The 22,411-nt window shown below is 36.2% G+C and overlaps 1 protein-coding gene across 1 annotated transcript in view; it reads left to right on the top strand.

The window, feature by feature from the left end:
- Nucleotides 1–626: 626 nt before the first annotated feature.
- LOC129284233 (myb-binding protein 1A-like protein) overlaps nt 627–22,411 on the top strand; it is a 37,441-nt gene continuing 15,656 nt past the window's right edge. The window contains exons 1-20 of the mRNA XM_064106394.1: nt 627–641; nt 2,416–2,520; nt 3,790–3,873; nt 4,592–4,663; nt 5,043–5,153; nt 5,781–5,903; nt 6,391–6,483; nt 6,944–7,055; nt 7,972–8,150; nt 8,769–8,912; nt 9,713–9,786; nt 10,403–10,457; nt 10,757–10,879; nt 11,291–11,405; nt 12,108–12,214; nt 13,419–13,469; nt 14,260–14,421; nt 15,638–15,701; nt 17,910–18,052; nt 21,792–21,837. Of these exons, the coding sequence (XP_063962464.1) occupies nt 627–641; nt 2,416–2,520; nt 3,790–3,873; nt 4,592–4,663; nt 5,043–5,153; nt 5,781–5,903; nt 6,391–6,483; nt 6,944–7,055; nt 7,972–8,150; nt 8,769–8,912; nt 9,713–9,786; nt 10,403–10,457; nt 10,757–10,879; nt 11,291–11,405; nt 12,108–12,214; nt 13,419–13,469; nt 14,260–14,421; nt 15,638–15,701; nt 17,910–18,052; nt 21,792–21,837 (1,978 nt within the window). The remainder of the gene's footprint in view (nt 642–2,415; nt 2,521–3,789; nt 3,874–4,591; nt 4,664–5,042; nt 5,154–5,780; nt 5,904–6,390; nt 6,484–6,943; nt 7,056–7,971; nt 8,151–8,768; nt 8,913–9,712; nt 9,787–10,402; nt 10,458–10,756; nt 10,880–11,290; nt 11,406–12,107; nt 12,215–13,418; nt 13,470–14,259; nt 14,422–15,637; nt 15,702–17,909; nt 18,053–21,791; nt 21,838–22,411) is intronic.

A 22,411-nucleotide genomic window follows, 5' to 3' on the forward strand; every position in this document is an offset into this window, starting at 1 on the left:
TTAAAAAGTGGGGGTGAAGACATCACATGACAGCCTGGCTTGGTCACACCCACTTATGCATATGGCCATACGATAATACGGGCAGCATTTGTCATCATAACTAACTGTTAATTCATCCCTGCAAATCATGAACACAAACCCACACACACATCCCAGCCATAGATTTGTAAAGTAATATAATCTCACTTTTTATCAATTTAATAAATAGTATTGGCCACTCTCACCAAAACACAAACATTAAATCGCACTCTTCACAATATTTCATCATAATCAACATTTTTCAGTACGTGGGACTACACGTTAACACACTTCCGGGTTCTCGGACGCGTCTGGGGGCGATATTTACGGAATCTGAGAAGGGACTTTCCCTTGAATTTACCGCTTTCGCTAAAATTCGTGGCTCTGAATGGCTACTACAAGTTTGGTGTCATTCGCCGCGATTCAACAAATAAGATAAAAAGTGCTGCATCATTGAAGATACCCCTACTATTCGCGCTAAACAGCTCTGAATCGCACCTATAATTCGAGTTTATCAAAATCTGCCGTTCCAGAGCCCCCCAAAAGTATTTAAAAATATGAAATTTCTTATGAAAAAGTTGCCAAAGTTCTTACCTTCCAGAGAAGCCATGTTGCAGTGCATTGTGGGTAAGAAAAACATTGAAATCAAGCTGAAAAAGGTCACCCTCATAACCCGGAAGTAGATAGCCAGTGACAAGAAATGCTTCGTGAAATGAACTACGGTGGAAAAAAATGAAGTGAGAAAACTGGATTTCCTCTAATTAATCACATTTATTCGTCAAAAAAGGAACAAACATTGAATGGTAAACATTTTCAATCATATTATTGAGATATAACAATGTAATGGTGAAAAAAGGGATTTCGACATCATTTCATCCACCCCTGTTTTGTGTACTGTTGGAATAGGGTCTGGCAAATGAGGGGATTGTGTGGCATCGCTACTCCAGTATCGATCGAAAATTATCGAGACTTGGCAATTTCATGCATATTCACGCGACGCTCCGAAACCCGGAAATCAAATGATATAAAGCATGGATTGCTCAACTTGATCTCTGCTCTGCCACGGGTCATAGAAGATTATATCCTGAGTCATCAACTCTTTTTCTCTTATTTGCTTTTCCTTCCTCGCTTCTTTTCTCAATTTCTCCTTGAGCAGATCATTTCGTTTTTGGACAATTGCTTCTCTCCGTTCTCATATACCTTCTTCATTTTCCTGGCATCTTTTCGAGCTTCCTTGATTAGTCTCTGACGGTCTCTTTCCTCCTTCATGTTGATCCACTGACCAGTTTTGTTCAATGAGAACATAATCATCCTGACTCTGGTGATTCGAATTTGGCCTTGATCTCGGAAGATGGTCGGCATATGCTAGGACACGTTCGGCAAGTTTGTTATGCTTTGCAACACTTTTGGTTACATCATACATGTCTGGAGAGGGGCTGAAGTGCACCCCACCAGGAAGATGCTCACCGTATTGTTTTTTTAGAAGACCAGACATTGCTGGAAAGATGACAGACAAGAAGACTTGTACATCTGCATCATGTTCTGATGTCTTGATTTTCACTTTACTGGGAGGAGAGTTGTTCAAGTTTAATCCTTGCAGCATCAAGCTCACCTGTCTTCTCTTGAAAAGATGTATGCAATTGACCTATTTCATTATCCTTATCTTCCATCGATGTATGTAGAACTGATGCCACTGTTGGACCAGCTTCAACATCCATATCATGGTCAACATGTTTACGTTTTCTAGTCGCAGCTGATTTTCTAGGAAACTCGTAAGGAGATGAGAGGAAGCTTTTGTGCCCATCTGTTTTGCGGGATTTATTTTTATTTTATTTTTGAATGCACGAAAGAGGGCTTTAACACATTCTTTGTAGGCTGACAATGTTGCACAAGATTCGGTCCCCCATTTGCTCAAATAAGTTGACTGCAACCATTTTGCACAATTATTATGGCCATTTTCCCTTCTTTGATCAAGTACTTTACCTTTAGATAACTCTAATTGTTGGATATTGGATTGATTTTATTCCTGGGGGGCTTGCACTGGCCACATGTATGAAAATATTTGATTTTCCCGCCTTCAAAATTCAATGCATCGATTTTTGATCGAATTGAAGCTTTCGAACACCGGTTTACAAAATAATCAATGACTCGGGCCTAGTTGTGATCATCACAGAGATTCTCTCCTATTAATTTTCTTCTGGCCTCTGTTGTCAGTTTGACACCGATAAGCAAAATTCCTTTGCAAGAACTTTTCCTTCATTCTTGAGATGGCCAAACTGATCGATTTATCAGGTACATTTTGAAATCGGTTTTGAAAAATCATTAACATCCTCTACGTATTCTGTACCACAATGCAATATTATAAAGATCAACTGTTTTTGTTTTTCTTTTATCCAGGATGAGTACTGTTCAGAGGTATCATATAGTCTGAGAAGACTTGTGCGAGGTCTAGCTTCATCAAGGAAAGGTGCTAGACAGGGTTATGCAATAGCCCTTACTGAAGTAAGTTTCAAAGGCAAATGCTGCAATTATTTTTAATTAAAAAAAAAAATTGGAGGGGAGGTGGTGGGATTGATGACTTGAGTTGTAGTCCCAGCAAAATTTCAGATATCTTTCGGGATCCTCTTTTTTGGGAAGCAAACTTGGTGTACCAGTGAGAAATCTTTCGGGATCCTCTTTTGGGAAGCAAACTTGGTGAACCAGTGAGAAATCCTTCCGCTATCCTGTCTGACCAGAGAAAGTTGAGGTAATGACCATCAGGCATGTCTAGTGCCATTGCATAACGTCTGATGGTCATAAATCTTGTTCTATTCTGGATATATCCAGATGGTGTCAGATTCCCCGGGAAAACAAATTAAACTGTACCTTTAAAATTCAATACACGGTAACTTATATGTTATCAGATATAAATGAAATATTTACGCTGTAAGCAATTTTTTATCGGATAATGTACATACACTTGCACGCTGCACTTCACCAGTACGACAATACACCAGACGGTGGACTGTACTGTTTCCAGAAGAAGAAGAAGGTTAAGCTCGCGCTGAATTTTATTCCATTTATTCAGATATCAATGTCGGTCTGTAGTACCCCTTTACAACCACTGTATATACACAAAATACAACTGCAGAGATCTATGAGCCTCAACCAATTGTGCTGTATTGCACCAAACTTTCATTCTGTTGCTGGCTTCAAGCATTTTCAGGTCATGGAGAGTGAGATATTCACATCACCATACCAAACAATGGGCGAAATATGCAGAGCATTGCATATTGATCACATAAATACATTTCATTTTGGTGATGGGCGATACCTGTAAATGGGTATTACATCCAAAATTGCCCTGCAAGCCCAGTGCTTTAGAATCTGTAATTTTATCATTTCTGTATTTCTTGTTCATCCTTTTTTAAAAACAAGCCCACCTCTACAATACATTGATATGAATAAAAGAGATTAAAAAGATGAAACAAGCCTTACAATGATAATTCCATGAAAATTTGATGAAATATAAGAAAGTTTAAACCCACTTGGAATTCAATTTTTGTTTATTGTCATATGTCAAAAACTCACAATGTTTCTTATTTCATGAATTAAAAACTGGTGATTGCATGACATTGTCAACTCTCATTTTCATATCATCCATGATGTGCCTACCTTGTGGCTTAACACAAAACTGCAAATGTCATTTATTCTTTTTTCTCTCTCATATGATTTTTTTTTTTTGCTGGGATGGACTTGACCTTGTTTTTATGTTTTGTCTCCTTTTTTCAGTTACTTTGTAAGGTGAAAGAGATAGCTTTGGAAGATGTATTCAAACTTATGAAGCAAGAACTTCAGGTGTCTGGAAAGAAGAGTGTAAGCATTACCATTTCCTCACTTATAGGCTGTTTGATAACATGCAAACCTAATGATCAATTGTCGTATGGTAAGCCAAGAAGACATGAAGCGAGCTTGGTGGATATGGTATCTGTGACACACTCCTAAATAATATCTTATAAAATGTATTTAATCTTCAAAATTAAAACCTGGTAATCCCTGGAGCACCTTTTGATCTATGAAATAAACAGCATGCGAAATGTTATTTGAAATTCTACCCATTTTCTGATTTATTTTCTTATTTTGGTTTCAGAAGTGGGAGGGGCATGCTTCCCTGTAATGTCCATGTATTTGGCAGTATTTTTTAAAAATAAAATCTATACATCTTTACTTTATTTGCATGTTAGCAAGGACAAAGAATGAAAATGGGTGAAAATGTTGATCAAACATTACTGGAAAGCACTTTTTATTCCCACAGGCAAATCAAAGGGTTAAGTTTCCATTTCAGATGTGTATTTTGATTTGTTTCTTCTTTAGGCAGGATACAAAACTCGCAAGCCAGCTTTGCTAGGACTATCAGCAATATCAATGAAAAAAGCATTGATAATTTTCATTTTTGCATCATTAAAAAAAAAAAGTAGTAGTGATGTGATTTAAGCCCACATCATTTACTGATATATTTTGTTATTTAAGTTCAGATCATAACTTTATTTTGAAGATTCATCTCATTTGTAAATATTTTATATGCAACAAACAGGAAGAAAAGGAGTATGCTTTTGGTCAAGTCTTTGCCTATCTTGCTGTCATCCAGAGTGGGAGACTCAACAAGGTGTGTATACAAGTAGACAAGTCTGCTTTATCCCTTCTATTTAAGAAAAATAGGTACATATTGCTTAAAGGTCAAGTTTGCCTCTTACAAAATGTTGATTTGAATTAATCAAGAACAAGGCAATAGCCAGATTGTGTCTTGCCAACTTGTGACTACTTAACATGAAGGTTTCCACAAGTGCATCCCTAACCAAGTTTGATTGCACAAGAAAGTATTGCTGGTAAACTTGAATGTCTGACTTCAAATGACCTTTGACCTCACAATGTGACCTCCAACACAATAGCGACGTGATATTTACCCCAGTGCATCCATGGCAAAAGGTAGTTGAAAAGGGAGTAGGGGTTGCAAAGTAATGTATGAATATATGATTGATCTTCAGCACAATGGAGCGGATTCTGTGTACGTCCTAGAGCAGCTACATGCCTTGTCAAAACAGAAGTCATATCTGCAATTGATTTGTCTTCAAGGAGTCATTGACCTTATCAAGAGAGTAAGTACTATTGATGTAGTTGAGAGAGAAGTTCTTGTTGAACAGCTCTTGCAGCCTCAATATTTTTTAGGCCTGAACTACCACTCAAAAATGGAGAAAAGATATTATTGACCTATTTACTTGTTAATTGTATTCAGTGCATAGAATTTATATTTTGTAATGTAGTCGTATAGAATAAAGATTTTTTTTTATTTATGTGTGCATGAATTCTATGTACCACCAGAGTTAAGTCTCCCTGTCTGAAAGTAAGATGAAATTTAATAAATACATGTATGAGAATTTAAGATAAACATCCCTAATATTCATGTGGTGTTTTTTTTTATAAATTGTATGCTTAAATTTTCCAGGGAGTTATAGATTGTGGAATTACATGTATGAGAACTTGAAGCAGGGGAGATTGCATAAAATAAATTATTGGGTATTATGATGCTTAAATAAATTCTTATAATTTACAGGAGTTTCCTGATATGTAGGAATTAATTCCTTGAAATGCTTGTGCACTCTAAAATGTTGCCGGGCTAAGGCCAGGGTAATAATATCTTAAGTACTGTCAAAGCTCATGAAGACGTTATGCAATACACATGAACGGAATATAATTGTGCAATGTTTGTATTCCAAACCCTTTAGTCATCGGCCGAGCTATTCTCTGATCACATATGGCCTATGCTGAAGTCTGATTTGAAGCAAGGATGGGAGGATATCTCACCCAATAATTTGGCCCTTCTCATGGTCTGCAGACAAAAGTTTCCAGTAAGTCCCCAAGATATTTGTTATATTCTAATTATTTGCATGCCCCTATTATCACAGAATCTAGTTGATTATCGACCAGTCATAGATAAATAAATATTTTTTATATTTAAAAGTTGATTTGATCTTTCACTGCAGTCATGTTCTTGGTAAGGCTAGTGAAAATTTTGATGTTTATTTTGGCTCTTCATTGCCAGGAAAATAGAGAGGTCTGAAATACAACGTCTTTATTAACCTTCTCCCTGTCTGCCTTTCCTCAAGTTTTCACTAATCTTTCCCAAGGTTTTGATCTATGGCAGCTCATAATATATTGGTAATGTGACATGAAAACTTATTTACCTTCTGAACTCCATTATAATTAAATGAATAAGAAATAATAATTGAATAACAGTGACAATAATAACAAATAAATTGTTCATGTACAATGCTGATGCTGTTTCCAATTTGATTTAAATCTGAGGAGTGCTGCCTTTTTTGTGTTTCATTCTAGGACGTTGTGAAATCCAAGTTTCTTCAGAATCACTATGGCCATGTTGATCTGGTTCACCCAAGCAACTTCACCCACATCATCCAGATTCTTACAGTATGTAGAATGACTGGGTTCAAACTATAGATTGTATATTTGATTTTCATGATTCATTTTGAGAATTTTAGGAGTCTTATGTAGTGTAGTAGAATAATACTTTAGTGAAAAGTTTCTGTGCTCTTAAAGTCTATATCATTAATTAGTATTATTATACAATTGATTATACATTTGACCAATGCAATCAATAGTGAAAATCACTCCTAGTTTAATCACTTATTTCATAACCGATTTTCATGAAACTTGTTTTGAATTGTTCCTCTCATTTTACTCTTTCCAATAAGATTCTCTTGGATTTTGGTTTCCTTTAATATCAAAAACTCATTGTTAGTTATCTGCATACTTGTTTGGCATTGCAACATGATGGTTTACTGATAATCTCTCATTTCAAAATTCAAAGAGTCACAAGTCAAAAGCTTATTACTCGTGAACCTCCTTTTGAATTTTATTCATTTTCCAGAAATCCACCATGATAAGTCATCCTATTGTCCATCCAGTGTGTGATATGTTGCTAGCATTGGTCTTCCAGGATTCATCAAAAGTGGCTCAGTTCTGGAAGGTTGTTGTAGATGGTAAGTTTGTGGGACTACCACCCCCATAATGATTATGTTCCACTTTCATAATACTGCATGTCAATCCCATGTTTTGTAAATCAGTCAATCCAAATTACATATTTTACTATCATTCCTACTCATCACTTGTTTTCTTGTCTGCACACATACTCTCCTTCTTTACTTCTTTGGGACTATCCACTCCTTGGGGAAGGATTCACTATATGAATTCATTTCTAATATCATATTATTTACACATTCATGTCTTCTTTACAATTCAATGTTATATACTTGGCTACAGTGTTTCTCATGTATGAACTCTGCACATTCTCCACTCCTGGGGTCCTGTTACTATTACGGTAACTTTGCCACCCAGTGCTTACTTCCATGGAATCCTTGATTCTGATTGGCTGTTGACCATTGTCCCCATGCAAGTTACCATTGGATGGCAAAGTTACCATAATGGTAACTCCTTTGCAACGGCCCCCAGGAATGTATTCCTGCCAGTCGCAATGCTAAGCACTCACAATGCTCAATGCCTGCTGTATGCTGGGTGACACTGTAGGCAAGGCAGTCATGAAAAGGAAATATATAGTAGAAAGTCGCAGGTCAGACCAAGATGGTCTGCTCCGGGTTGGTATATCAATGACCAGTCCGGCGTTCCCACTGCGGATATTGAATGTCTGATCAGAAACTGCTGCAGGTGGTCCTGTAAATTACCTGCTATGATGGGCAGACAACATGAATGAGTTTAATTTTGAAAATGAAAATACAATGCCATTAAAATGTTTCTCTCTGAGCTTCCATTTGATATCTCAAATTTTAGAATGTCAGTAGAAATTTCAGCATATTGTATTAAATTATATATGAAGTTCTTGGCTATTTGTATCATGAAAATAACATTCCTACTCATTGGTAAAAAATTGTTTGTACGCAGATGGTCTGTGCACTTCTAAACACGAAACAAAGTACCTGGCATTTTCCTTGCTGGAACGAGCAGTCCCCCTGTCTGAAGCTAAACAACTGAGGGCACTGTTTAGTGAGAAGCTCATCCGTAGTATGATCAACAACTTGGCTAACAAGCAGGCTATTCTCCATTCAGCTGCTCTCAAAATGGTAAATACAAATAAGTTATAGGATGCTAATCTTATAGGTTTTTGTTGCAAGAGCCTTGGATTAGAGATAGACTCAAGAGAAAATTGGACAGTTCCAATTTGTCATTCATCATTTGTTTTGTGATTTTATTCTCACCTAAATTTGTTTCTTATCTGTTGCAATAATTTAGCAATTGACCAAGAAGAGAATGTTCCATCACCAACAAACTGGTCAGGGGCCCGTTGCAGAAAGAGTTGCAATCAATCGCAACTCTAAAAATCATGCGCAACTTGATTTTCAACCAATCAACAGCGCGCATTTGGGACTTGCGATTGATTTTTTGACTTGCGTTTAAACGCAACTCTTTCTGCAACGGTCCCCTGATCAAATTAGACAAATCAAAAGTAACCAAGTAAACCGAGTGTCAATGAGACCATCAAAGTAAATGATTATCACAAATGGTTATTTATTGTAGACCAAATGTGTTTTACCATAGTTGTTTTAGGTTATCGTACCAAATGCATCTGAACCACACAGTAATTATTGTTCAATGTCCTTTCCTTTATTCTTTCTGAAATGAATGTTGCCATTTAATTTCATTAATCACTATTTTGCTTTCTGTCTTCCATATTTCCACAGAGTGATAATCTAGCAAATGCTGTAAAGAACATCAAAGATCCACTTGTACAGTTCTCGGTCGCCAAATGCCTGTTGTCAAGACCTGGGCATGTGAAGTTTGATGATATCACCAAGTCAAAGACAGTTTACTCCATCATCAGTAATGTAAGTTTAAGTTAGCCGATATCGGGGGAGGGCTGCAAATTAACCCCCCCCCCCCTGGCCTTACAATCTCAGAAAAGTCTGGGTATTAGAGTTAAACAGATTTAAGATATATGTGTTCTAAAGCATTTTTGAAGTTGTGAATAAAATTTGATCACATCCCCTCAGTTCCAGATCGCAGGTCAGACCAGTATGGTCTGCTCCGGATTGGTACATTTATGACCAATCTGGCGTTCCCACTGCGGATATTAAACCCAATCTGTACAGCTTTTCTGTACAACCTGATCATGTGGTTGATATAGACTGAAGTACTGATACATTCATAGCATGGTTTTATTAAGCTGAACATCATGTTCTTTCTTTTTATAACAGTTTGCTTGTACCAAGGATATATGTTTCCATCATACTACTCTATATTAAGATATTATACACATGAATCCCATTGATATGTATTGTATTGATTTAGAAGTATTATAACCCAGTCTTGTTGCATTACCTATAACCGTGTCTGGCAAGTCCAAAGGTTGGGACAACCTTGTCTTTTTTATGAAGTACAGTGGCAGTCAGCAATCTTTGAGCATAGTTTAAGTGTGCAGACCTTAGTCCATCAAATGGGATCTGGATTAACAATAGAGTTCTTTGGTCCCACTAATTGGAACTTTCTTTTGATTGTCTAATTTCACATTTACCCATTTTATCTGTATGTATTTATGTTTTTCTTTTGTTATCTATGAAACTTTGCTGTCTGTCAGGTATATACAGTGCATTAAATTTTATTATTGTGTTCTTATTCATCTCTTCAGTTTAATTGTGGAGCAGTGAAGCTGTATCTGAAATGGCTAAAGAGGTTATTTCACGGCGGGACAGCAAGTATAAGGTATATATTTTTTACACCTTACCTATTTGAGTGCACATTGCATATACTGTGTTGTTGTTATCTTTACAAACCTTTGAATACAGAGTTTGCCAAAGTTGCCAATTTGAAAATATGAATACAGATTTCATATTCAGAAATGGTAGAAAAAGACATGATGAATTAATAGAATACTTTACTAGATAGATGGGGCATTATAAATGCTTTGTTTACATGGATTGATGGTGAATTTTAGTCAATGGGTTATTAAATCTGTTTTGATCTATTTAGCTATTCACCCTGTGTCAATACTGCTACAGATAGAAGGGATGAGGGTAGGGATTGCCAGGAAGAAGGAAGATGCTTGCTTGGATTATGAATTTACAAATATTATTTTTCATGAATTGATGAATTGGGCCCATCTCAATCTGCACTCTGCATTTATCCCATAGGTATATTGTCTCTGTATGGAGGTATTTCTGATGCTGACAATGATTTATGATTAGTAAGAAAATTGAAATTCAATGCCTTTACCAATGTAATAGGTTGAGCCATTCCTTGGTAAGTCCTTACACTTACCTGAATGACGGGTTATGATTGGTTCATTGATTTTAGTATTGTCTTTTGTTTTCTTATCCAGTCACAGAATGCAAGAGCCTAATCTTGATGAAGACAGAAAATGGATCTGTATGCAGGTAAGTGGCTTAGCAATTGATTGGAGAGACAAGTTTTATTACTGATTGCGTTAATCAGTCTGTATAATCAATCGTAAAAATCATCGCAATGAGCAGTAATGTCACCCATGTGCTACTTTCTTTTACTTCTTGGTCTTTGGTTGTATTTTGGTATCTTTCTTAGTCTCTGTTAGTAAAGACGTTCATCAAGAATCTCAGACTTCAAAGGGAGATCATGTTTTCTTTTCCTTCTATCGTTCAGTTATGTTACTTTATGCCCTCTTCTTTTAACTCCATATCCCTCTCACTCTTTGTTATAGGTGTTGACTTTGATCAAGAACCCTAAGATTCCCAGGGAAGAAGACTGGCTGCTTGATGCTACCAGGCTTCTCTTCTTACATGCCTTCTTCACAGTAGACACAGCACAACCAGACATTCCAGAGGTAAGGCACTGTCATTATCTTCAGAAAAAAAGGTTTTGCTTTGTGGTGCATACACACCTACCAAGACAATTTTGATATCTTAATGTTAACGGCAAGGAATGAAGATATTATGTTATTGTTGAACACAAACTTTCTTATCTTGCTATTTTTGGAACCGGTACATGTTTGTATATGTCATATGTGTTACACATTCTGCAGACAGAAGGGCAAGTATGGGGGGTAACTTCAGAGTAATAGTTTCCACTGAATTCAATTACAAGCAATATCTTGTATCTTGTGAGTGATTGTAAGTTGTAAATACCATCTTTCCTTTCCTATGAAATAAAAATTAAGGAAAGTAAATGTATAGGGGGTTGGAATTACGTATTTAATAAAACTACCAATTGAATTGGTTTATTTTTATACTTTCAGTGTTCCAGCGTTCTTGAGACCCCTGTTAGCACTGAACTCTGTAAGGTGATAAGCAGTCATTTCTATGGAGCTCTTGGTGTCCTCAGTACAATCTCCCTCAGACCAGGTACAGAAGGTATGGTCCACAGATGATGTTTATTGGTGTTTCTTGAATGAAGTAGATTAAAAACGAGGTTGTTGTATTTATGAAGTAAAGAGTGAGAAAGAGAAGAGAATTTCATGCTAGTTTTGGAAATGCTGCCATCTATTGTTTCGTCTTTAAGTTTAGAATATCTATTCTACCCTTAACACATTGCAGGTCAGACCAAAATGGTCTGCTCCAGGTTGGTATATCAATGACCAATCTGGCGTTCCCACTGCGGATAGTAACTCAATCTGTACCGCTATCTTTGCAACTTGATCTTGTGGTTGCTCTGACGACGTATAGATACATTTCCATTTAGATATGTTCAAATTAATGTTGCAACTTAATATAACTTGTATAGTCTATGTCTAATGTATTAAGTTCTTTAAAAACTCTGAGTACAAGTAGATGTACCAATGAGCCTGGACAACATAGACTACCTCAGATGGAGATGATTGTTTAATATAACAATCTATCAATTATATTGCCTTTAATAGCTGATGGAAATCAAAATGATTTGAGTTCTGATTCGGCACCTAAGAACAGGTCACCGGTCATATAAGTGAACATATGAATAGCTTCATGACACACCACCGTACTAAGATTTTACATACAAGCAACATATTGAATTATTTCATATATGCAATTCACCATAGTGAACTGATGATATATATATATTTTTTTCATTTGCAGAGATGGAGAGTGAAAGTGAAGAGCGCTCATCTAGTCCCGAGTCAAGACATATGGGAACCACATCAAGTGGAGAGCTGTGGGTGTCCCTACTTGGTCATTATGCACAGGTGAATGATACAGTCAAATAGGGTCTACTGTCACCATTCACTGATCACTGAATTCTCTTCCCATCTCATTTTTGCAAAGATTTTTTGCAAATATTATGGTTTGGCCATTTTTTTTTCTTGTCTGCATAGCAGAAATTCAAGATGAATTTGAAAGTATAAGCCCCTATTCCATAAAATTAACATGCTTATTCAGTATAGGCAAGTGGATGATTGTAAATCAGGTCACTATGCAAAGGTCATATATCATATGGGGTCAATGAACTGATATATAACTTTAAAAAGAAACTTTATATCAAATTTATTAAAACACATTTCCGATTTATAAATATTTGTATGAATATTTTGCATTGGTATTCCTCAACAGACTTTGAAAAGCAGGGTACCAATTTCCCTTCCGGAATATCAAAAGCAGAAAAGCGCAGGTCAGACCAAAATAGTCTGCTCCAGGTTGGTTTATCAATGACCAATCTGGCGTTCCCACTGCGGATATGAAACCCAGTCTGTACAGCTTTTCTGTACAACCTAATCATGTGGTTGATATAGACTGAAGTACTTGATACATTTCCTGACATGTACAGGTGTATTCTATTTTTACCCCTTGAAAAATACTTGAAATAAACTTGCTTGAATAGAGTGATGCTGAACTCGATTGGTTTCAATTTGCATGGACGACAGAAACTGAGACAGTCACAGGAGGCCAACTCAATACTGACCAATGGTAGGGCATTCAAAATGATGCATTGGCTTTGATTAGTCTATTGTCAGTTTTTTTAGTATGACTACCTCATACTCACTGACCATGATTGATACAGATTGTATTTAAACATGGTCCTATTTCATAAAGATTTGTTATTATTACACATACACAATTTATATATTAAATTTACTACTTCTGATTTCAGTAGTTTCAAATTGCAAATTTGTTATTTTAACAAGTTTCATGAAATGGGCACCTAGATTGTGTAGTTGATTATCCACTTTTATATTTGACAAGGATCAGCAGGCCGTCAATTTCAATTTCTTTTCCGTTAGACTTATTTCTTTATTACAGCCACCACAAATTAAAGGACCACCAAAAATACCCATAGGCCAATATCAAAGACAAAAATTTCAGGCCAGTCAAGAGAGACATTTAATTTGATACTGCCAGGTTTTGTTTCACCACAAGAACTAAATATTCTTCATTCTTTATTCTGTTTCATAGGAACTTTTTACGAGTGAAGGTGTCACCTGCAATGTGGAGTTTCCAGGCAAGGTAAGATATAATATGCAAGTAAACTTGTTAAAAATGATTGTCAGTGAGGTCATAATGTATCAAATGCGATGTAATTTGACTCTGTTCCCGCTTTTCATTGCTCTGATGTTTCTAGTCATTCAAACATTAGTCCAAACAATCGCAGGTCAGACCAGAATGGTCTGCTCCGGGTTGGTATATCAATGACCAATCTGGCGTTCCCACTGCGGATATGAAACCCAATCTGTACAGCTTTTCTGTACAACCCGATCGTGTGGTTGATATAGACTGAAGTACTTGATACATTTCCTGACGTTCAAACCTGGAGAAACATGTGTTTTGGTACTGAATGAATTCTACTTTTTCAATAAGAACAATATATTTTCTCTGAGGGTTTTTAGAATCTAAGTTGCAAATGATTTGATCACTTTATAAATGAAAATGGCCATCAAAGCTTTTAATGTGTACTTGTGCATATGACTTCATGGGTGCGACTTACCTTAAAAAACTCTTTTCTCTGAAATTGAATTCAAATTTCCAATTCATATTGGATGAAATTCTGGGTTTTTTTCACAATCAAAGTATAATCCAGTGGTGAGAATTTGGAAATGTTAGTGTGGAATGTTGGACAGATCTTCTTTCAGCAGAAATGTCTATGTTCTTCCTTTTTACCCCCCCCCCTCCCCCATCCCCGGTCCAAATATAGACATTGCATTCCTCCTTCAATTGCAGTAGAAATTGTGTTATGTGGGGGATTAAATCGCTTTGTGTGTATTTCTCTATATGTTTTGTATTTTTTTCTTGTTTTCAGGCACTGGATGCATGGTCCACCATGATGGACTCTGTTTCAGCCATACAGGCAAAGTCCGGGAAGACCAGTGCTATGTCTTCTGGCCTGGCTTTCCAACTTCTTTTCTTACATGTGGGACTGCAGATGTTTTCAGAACCCAAGCAGAGTGCAGACATACTCCAAGTAAGAGGATTTTTGGTATTAGCTTATATATTAATTGATTCATCCATTCATTTAATTTGTTGTTTTTTGGGGGGAGGGGGTAATTTTATTTGCAGATATTCAATAGATGTACAATGAATTTAAATATTTTCATACAAGAATTTGAAAAATATTGCAGGTCAGACCAGAATGGTCTGCTCCTGGTTGGTATATCAATGACCAATCTGGCGTTCCCACTGCAGATAATAAACACAATCTGTACAGCTACTGTGACAAACCTAGTGGTTTGCCACTGATAACGTATAGATACATTCTCTTTGATTTGCTATAACTTCATTCACAGTTTCACATTCACTCATTCAATCTGTACTGCTATCTTTGCAATTTGATTATGTGGTTGCTCTGACGATGTTCAGATACATCCTCATGTTGATTTTTTTTTTACTTGAATTTTTGTGAATTGGAGTGTTTGCAAACTTTGAGACATTACAAAGTCTTAACATATTCTACGACTTTTGGTAGAATATCTATTTACATGAACCTTGCTCCATATATTCATTTTCAAGTCTACTAATATGAAACAATTGTTTGAGCCCTGTACTTTCCCAGATGCAATATATATCTATGATATTTATAGGCAACCACCTTTCACTCCGACAATAATTATAACAAATATTACACTTGCTTATAAAGTGCCTAATGCATACTTATCTGAAAGTTCTATGAAACTTTTTCCTTGATGTCATGGAAAATATGGTTCGTGTTTGAGTTGTGATCCAGTGTTTGGCCCAGATTACTTTTACAATTAGGATTATGATTCAGGTTTAGTCTTTGCTCAGAATTTCCTTTAGGTTAATGTGCAGATTTTAGGAGCAATGGTTGCATAAACAACAATCCAGTTGCATTCTGAAAATAGTGAAAATAGAGATTTCATGTGACAAATGTTCAATGAAGGAAGTCATGTGCATAAATGATGCGAATAGAGGTCAATATAATATCTTGAGGAGTAGTGGATCTGATTTACGAAAGTTATTGCCAGTGCTTGAATTCTATTGCAAATATGCTCTTAGCAAATCAAATTGCACAATATCAGTTGCTTTTTACCATAGTATGTAACTTGCAACATTTCAAAAATAGATTCTAATTAAACAGAAGAAATCATAAGTCTGTTTTAACACAAGCCAGTATAACCCAAAGCCCTAATATATATTTTTTTCATCTGTTGTATATATATTAGGACCTTCAGTCATGCTATAAGAGGGCTCAACAAAGGAGAAGATCAACAAAGAAGGATAAAGATGGTGAGTAGCATGAATAATAGAAGATTATAGATTACTAGGGTGAGAAACTATGGTCTAAGTTATTATTCATTTTTTTCTTTCATGGACGGTGAAAATGAAATTTGGATAAACTGGAATGTAGATTTTACTACCACCACTTCCATCCCACCACCTGCACCTGCAAATGAATTGTAGTGATAATAATTATAATGATATTGTGTATTTGTGTAGTGGCTGTACAATGTCTCTAAGCATTTAAACTGTCACAGTGATTAATTCTTGCCATCAGACATTTAACCCTATCTTAACTGGGCTATTTTGGACCAGTATATACTGGGGGGGGGGGGGGGTCAATTTGACCCCCCCTCAGATCTCGGCTGCTGATTGCGCAATCACCGCAAAAATTTGCACCGCGCGTAGAGCCAGATTTAAACTACAAGAGTGTAAAGTAAAATTTTCAAATTTTTTTTTTTTAAAGGAGAATGAAACCCTTGAAACCAGCTGAATCCATATAAAAGAGAAAAATCAAAGAAACATATTGCTGAAAGTTTGAGGAAGATTGAATGAATAATAAGAAAGTTATGAGCATTCGAATATTGAGATCACTAGTGCCATGTAGATCCTCCCAACGGCAATGCGACCAAGATCTGTGATATCACACACGTACAACTCCCTCATTACTTTAGTACTTATTTCACTTATATTCTCACTTTTATAGAGTCTATCACAAGGTGAGGTGTTCTCTTTATGAGATGACAAGTACAGAGGTTTCACAACATTATATCATTGATGAATCGTTTGTCATATGATTAGAATGAGCAAAAAGAGATGTTTTGGGGTATATTTTCAGTGTCCAAATGGGAGAGTTGTACGTGTGTGACATCACAGATCTTGGTCGCATTGCCAATGGGAGGATCTCCATAGCATTAGTGATCTCGACATTCAAATGCTCATAACTCTTTTAATGCTAGTCCTATTTTACTCGAAGTTTTGTTGATCTTATTCTTTAATTTTTCTGCTTTCACAAAAGCTAACTTGCTCCAAGAGTTTCATTCTCCTTTAATATTTTTTATTAATTATGCAAATAAGCATATGAAATTTGCCATAAATTTGTTTTTTTGTGTGTATGTATTTGCCTTTAACTCAATTTATATAACTAGTAGAATGCTAATTTTTGTGGGAGTATCAATTATTACATTTCTAACAAATATCTACAAAAAAATAGCAAAAATGTAATTAATTTTTAATGTATTTTATTGTTTTTTAAATTATGTATTTCTTTGTTTTTTCAAACTTTTGTTTTTTATTGTTTTTCCCGATGAACTTTGTCGAGGACCCTTTTGCGATCATAAATAGCGTAAAATAAATCCATTTAAACCAACAAAAATAAAATTTTCATACATTCATGATTTTTGGTTGAAAAACACAATTTGCATTGACTTTTTACACGGAATCACGTTTTTGAGCAATTTCTGGTCTGACATGCACTTACAAAATGTTGCGTAATTTTGGAACCACGTACCCGGGCGTCGCAAATTTGGTCTCAAAAGATGCGCAAGACTTGAAAGTAAAGTCAGTAAGCGGCGAAGTCAAAAAAATTCATGCGGCGGCGTAGTGACAAAATTTGTTGAGGGGGAGGTCAAATTGACCCCCCCCCCCCCCCAAGTTTAATAAGGGTTAAACTGTCACAGTGATTATTCCTTGCCATCAGACAGAAAGAGAAACAATTTAGAAACGGTGCCTCCCCCATCAACGCCCATGGTTAGAGTAACCCATCTCTTTCCATGGTTCTGTAATACATGGGGGTATAGTGAACCCATCACTCCTAAAACTCAGAAGATCTGTTATCATAATCAGACTATCTGTACCTGTCAGAGTGAACATTTTCTTTAAAAAGACAAAGTTTTACTTTCCTGTTACCCGAAATCTGGTGTTAAATGCCTACTTTTTAGGCAGATGTATTCCCACCCCCTCGGTGAAATAATTAAGTGTTATGGTGCTTCTTATACACAGGAATAACTGTATATTTCTTCAGTGAGGACCACTTTAAAAGTGAATGGAAAGCCTTGATTTCAAATTTAATACTTTAAAATTCACTGAGTTTTTAACCTCTCTATCTCTTTCTACTATTCAACCTTGATTTTTAAAAAATGTTGTTTTTTCATACTTTTTTCACACAACTTTTGCTCTTTGCCATCATATTTTTTTCCACTTGCCATTCTGTTACAGAACCTGAGTGGGTAGAGGTCATTGTAGAGATCCTTCTTAGTCTACTCTCCAAACCTTCTCATCTCCTAAGAACGGTGGTTGATCTCGCTTTCAAGATGATTTGCCCTCACATGACACAGCCTGCCTTGCAGCAGCTACTTGATGTAGGTCCACATCTATAGCAATCATATGACAGTAATGATAATAGCAACACTTAACACAACATCAAATCAATAACACACAGCTCAACGTTCATACAATGTTTTCTAGTGTTTTTGTCTCACCTGCACAGAGCTGCCAACCATTACGTTTTTGCCGTAATCATTACGTTTTTTCATTCAAATTACGGCATTATGGTTTTTCTTTTCAAATTACGTTTTTTGACAATTTTAATAATGTGTGTACATAATTGTATGTATGTGGAGTGCGTGTTGAGCCCGAGATGAGCCTGGTACTTGCGCGTGTGTAGTCGCCCGCCGGCCGGTTTTCCAACGCACTTTAATAATTTGATAGCGTGCACGTACATATACGTTAGTTGAATATGCTAGCGGCATGCATGGTACGAATCGCGATGTATAGCGACTGGTAAATACGTCTGTAAGGATGATGACGTCATCCAAGATGGCAACTTACGATGACAAACGAAAGGATCGAGGATGATTATGTTTTGATCATCATTTGAAAGGAAATAACAGTAACTGCGGTCTAAAGTACGATATTTCTGAATTTTATATATTTTATCTTAAATTTGCTTGTAATTTCTTTCCTATAAAGTGATGTTTTATGTACAAAAAAACGATCCGAAAATCAGATTTCCGCCGAATGTTAGATCTAACGTTACTGCTAATACGTTGTCTTTACGCACGGGCCAACACTCTTCAGGTGAGTGGAGCCAACGTTTGTTCTTGCAGCGCAGAGCGAGGAGTACGATGAATTGGGTAGGTTAATTCCCCAAATGTAGTAAGAGAATAGTCCATTTGTAATGGAGGGGGATTTGGAGGTTTGAGGGAAATTATTATTCCATTTGCAAAATTTTACAAAAATACTCATCATATATCTTGAAGATTGAATCATCAAAAGATATTTTTCATATACTTTAAAATTAATTGTGGTGATAAAGAAATGACATTTTGAGGCTATTTTCTTGAATTGATTAAGATCAATTCCCTTCAGATAACGGTACTGTCTGGTTAATTTTCATCAACTCGTATCAAACAAATACGATGAATTCGGCTTTGAAAAGACCTGGAAAGTTCTTCATTGTCCCCTGAAGTAATAATTCAGGGTGATATTCAACATTTATTGATAGTTTCACATGATTTATACTAGAGAGATGTCCTACTGCCTTTGGAATTCATTAAAAAAGTCGGCACTTTAGCATTCAGTTTAGCAGGAATGGGAAGATTTCTTCCCCGGTTCTGGCGGCCTAGATGTCTGCTCTATAGTGCTGTCACTGCTGGGGATGATTGAGTGTGCGTGCAGTGTGATTGAGGCTGAGCTGTGCACATCGTGAAGTGATTTACGATGGGACTTTTGTGGAATGATTTAAACTTCTTATCTATAGATCTATTTGAATTTTAGATTAGATTGATTTATGAATAATTTTTCTATATTTGTGGAATGTTACATGTACACTTCCATTTTATGACACTTTAATTTTAAAGGGTACTGTTTGGCAAAAACAATGTTACTTGGGTCTGGGAAGAGAAGTCTGAATTGATGTCAACTTTTTTTTTTTTCTTTTAGTCTACAATTTGGTAGTTTTGTCAGGAAACTCAACATAAAACAATGAATTATTTTAGAAGTGGAAAGGAAGCCCCAGAAAAATGGAGCCCTAAAAATGTTCACCAGAACTGATTTTGGTGCCCCTGAAAGATTTTTTTCTCGACAGATCTTCACTTTGATAAGTGCCGGAGTAGGTTGCACTACAAAATGAAAGGCCTACTTGTCATTTTTAGAAAAATTTGCCTAGGTGCCCATTTGACTAGAATAAAAGTGGCCTTCATGCCCTTTAATAGAATGGCCTTGATACCCCTTGAAATTTTGGGGCATCCAAGGCCACTTTGCCGGTTGCCCCAAGCTAAAAGTGCCCATTTAAAAATGGCCTTGCCCCTCTCAATTCTTAATTCAAGCCCTGCTACTGACTTAATTAAAGTTGGTAGATTATATCAAACGGCCCAAGACTAAGGGTCCAATTTGTAACACTCTGTTACTTAGCCCAGACTAGGCCTAGAGATTAACTTTTTTTTAATTGTTCACTGCATACATACTTTTTGCATTGGATGTTTGTCGCATTTGGTTTTAAGGTTCGTTTTAACACATTCCTTTTTTTTGTTGGAAATTCCTTTTTTTGGCCATAATGATTCCTTTTTTTGCTTGCACAAGGTTGGCAGCTCTGCCTGCATAGCAGAGTGAGACTATAGGCGCCGCTTTTCCGACGGCGGCGGCGGCGTCAACACCAAATCTTAACCTGAGGTTAAGTTTTTGAAATGACAGCATAACTAAGAAAGTATATGGACCTAGTTCATGAAACTTGGCCATAAGGTTAATCAAGTATTACCGAACATCCTGCCTGAGTTTCATGTCACATGACCAAGGTCAAAGGTCATTTAGGGTCAATGAACTTAGACCATGTTGGGGGAATCAACATCAAAATCTTAACCTAAGGTTAAGTTTTTGAAATGTCATCATAACTTAGAAAATATAGGGACCTAGTTCATGAAATTTATACATAAGGTTAATCAAGTATCACTGAACATCCTGCATGAGTTTCACATCACATGACCAAGGTCAAAGGTCATTTAGGGTCAATGAACTTTGGCCGAATTGGGGGTATCTGTTGAATTACCATCATAACTTTGAAAGTTTATGGATCTGATTCATGAAACTTGGACATAATAGTAATCAAGTATTACTAAACATCCTGTGCAAGTTTCAGGTCACATGATCAAGGTCAAAGGTCATTTAGGGTCAATGAACTTTGGCCAAATTGGGGTATTTGTTGAATTACAGCCATAAATTTGAAAGTGTGTTGGTCTAGTTCATAAAACTTGGACATAATAGTAATCAAGTATCACTGAACATCCTGTGCGAGTTTCAGGTCACATGATCAAGGTCAAAGGTCATGTAAGGTCAAAGAACTTTGGCCACGTTGGGGGTATTTGTTGAATTGCCATCATTTCTCTATAAGTGTATTGGTCTAGTTCATAAAACGTGGAAATAAGAGTAACCAAGTATCACTGAACATCTTGTGCGAGTTATAGTAGTTTTCAAAATCAGCACTGCTGCTATATTGAATCGCGTGATGCAGGTGAGACGGCCAGAGGCATTCCACTTGTTACAGTTATTGATTATTACCCTGATTATTGCATTTGGTTTGCCCAGCACATGACGTGTGCACTGTCTACACTCCCTGTAGAGCAAACCTATTGCTTCATTTTCTTGACATCCAATTGTATTATTCATTTATTTCATTTATTTATTCATCCATGTATTTGTAATATCATATGTAATATGGGCCTAATACTGAGAGTGAAAACTAATGCAATACATGATCATCATCATATTATTAATGTATTATATTATGAATGCACCCTTACATTGTCAATCAAATATGAAGATCGCAGGTCAGACCAAAATGGTTTGCTCCGGATTGGTATATCAATGACCAATCTGGCGTTCCCACTGCGGATAGTAAACACAATCTGTACCGCTATCTTTGCAACTTGATCTTGTGGTTGCTCTGACGACGTGCATATACATTATATTCAGCTAATTTACAACTTAGAAAATGCTAGAGATTCTGAATCAGTCTTATATTTTTTTTTTCAAAAATATGTTTTAGCAATTAGGGAGACCTAGAGAACTTCTTTCTTAAACTTTTCTTGTCATTTTCATTTACAGGTCTTGGATCCCGCTAATAGCAATGTTCAAGTCAGCCAAGAATCAGGTATATAGGACTGTTAACTGCTATAATTACATGAATGTTAATTAAAGTATTTCCTTAACAGGTGGCAGGTCATACAATACCTAAGCAATTCCATGGGGGAAAAATGAAAATCTACTCTATTTCAAAAAATATCTGTGCTTTAAATAAATGCAATAGATTCCAAAATCGCAGGTCAGACCAGAATGGTCTGCTCCGGGTTGGTATATCAATGACCAGTCTGGCGTTCCCACTGCGGATAATAAACCCAATCTGTACAGCTACTGTGACAATCCTAGTGGTTTGCCACTGATAACGTATAGGTACATTCTCTTTGATTTGCTATAATTTCATTCACAGTTTGATACATAAGGAATCAAACAGAACTATTGAAATTCGTGAGCATGTTTGATTTTATATATTGATCTGTCAAGCATTTGCACATAATTTATATGGAAGTTCATTTGTGCTGAACATTATTTTACAACCAGTCTCAAAGATTGTATCATGAAAATTTAGGAAATCAAGTTCAACAATTCATAAAGAGAATTTTATAGTCCAGTGATTGAAGTAATATTAGTCTGTGTTAACTACCCCC

The sequence above is a fragment of the Lytechinus pictus genome, chromosome 2 (genome assembly GCF_037042905.1).
Source record: "Lytechinus pictus isolate F3 Inbred chromosome 2, Lp3.0, whole genome shotgun sequence".
Classification (NCBI taxonomy): domain Eukaryota; kingdom Metazoa; phylum Echinodermata; class Echinoidea; order Temnopleuroida; family Toxopneustidae; genus Lytechinus; species Lytechinus pictus.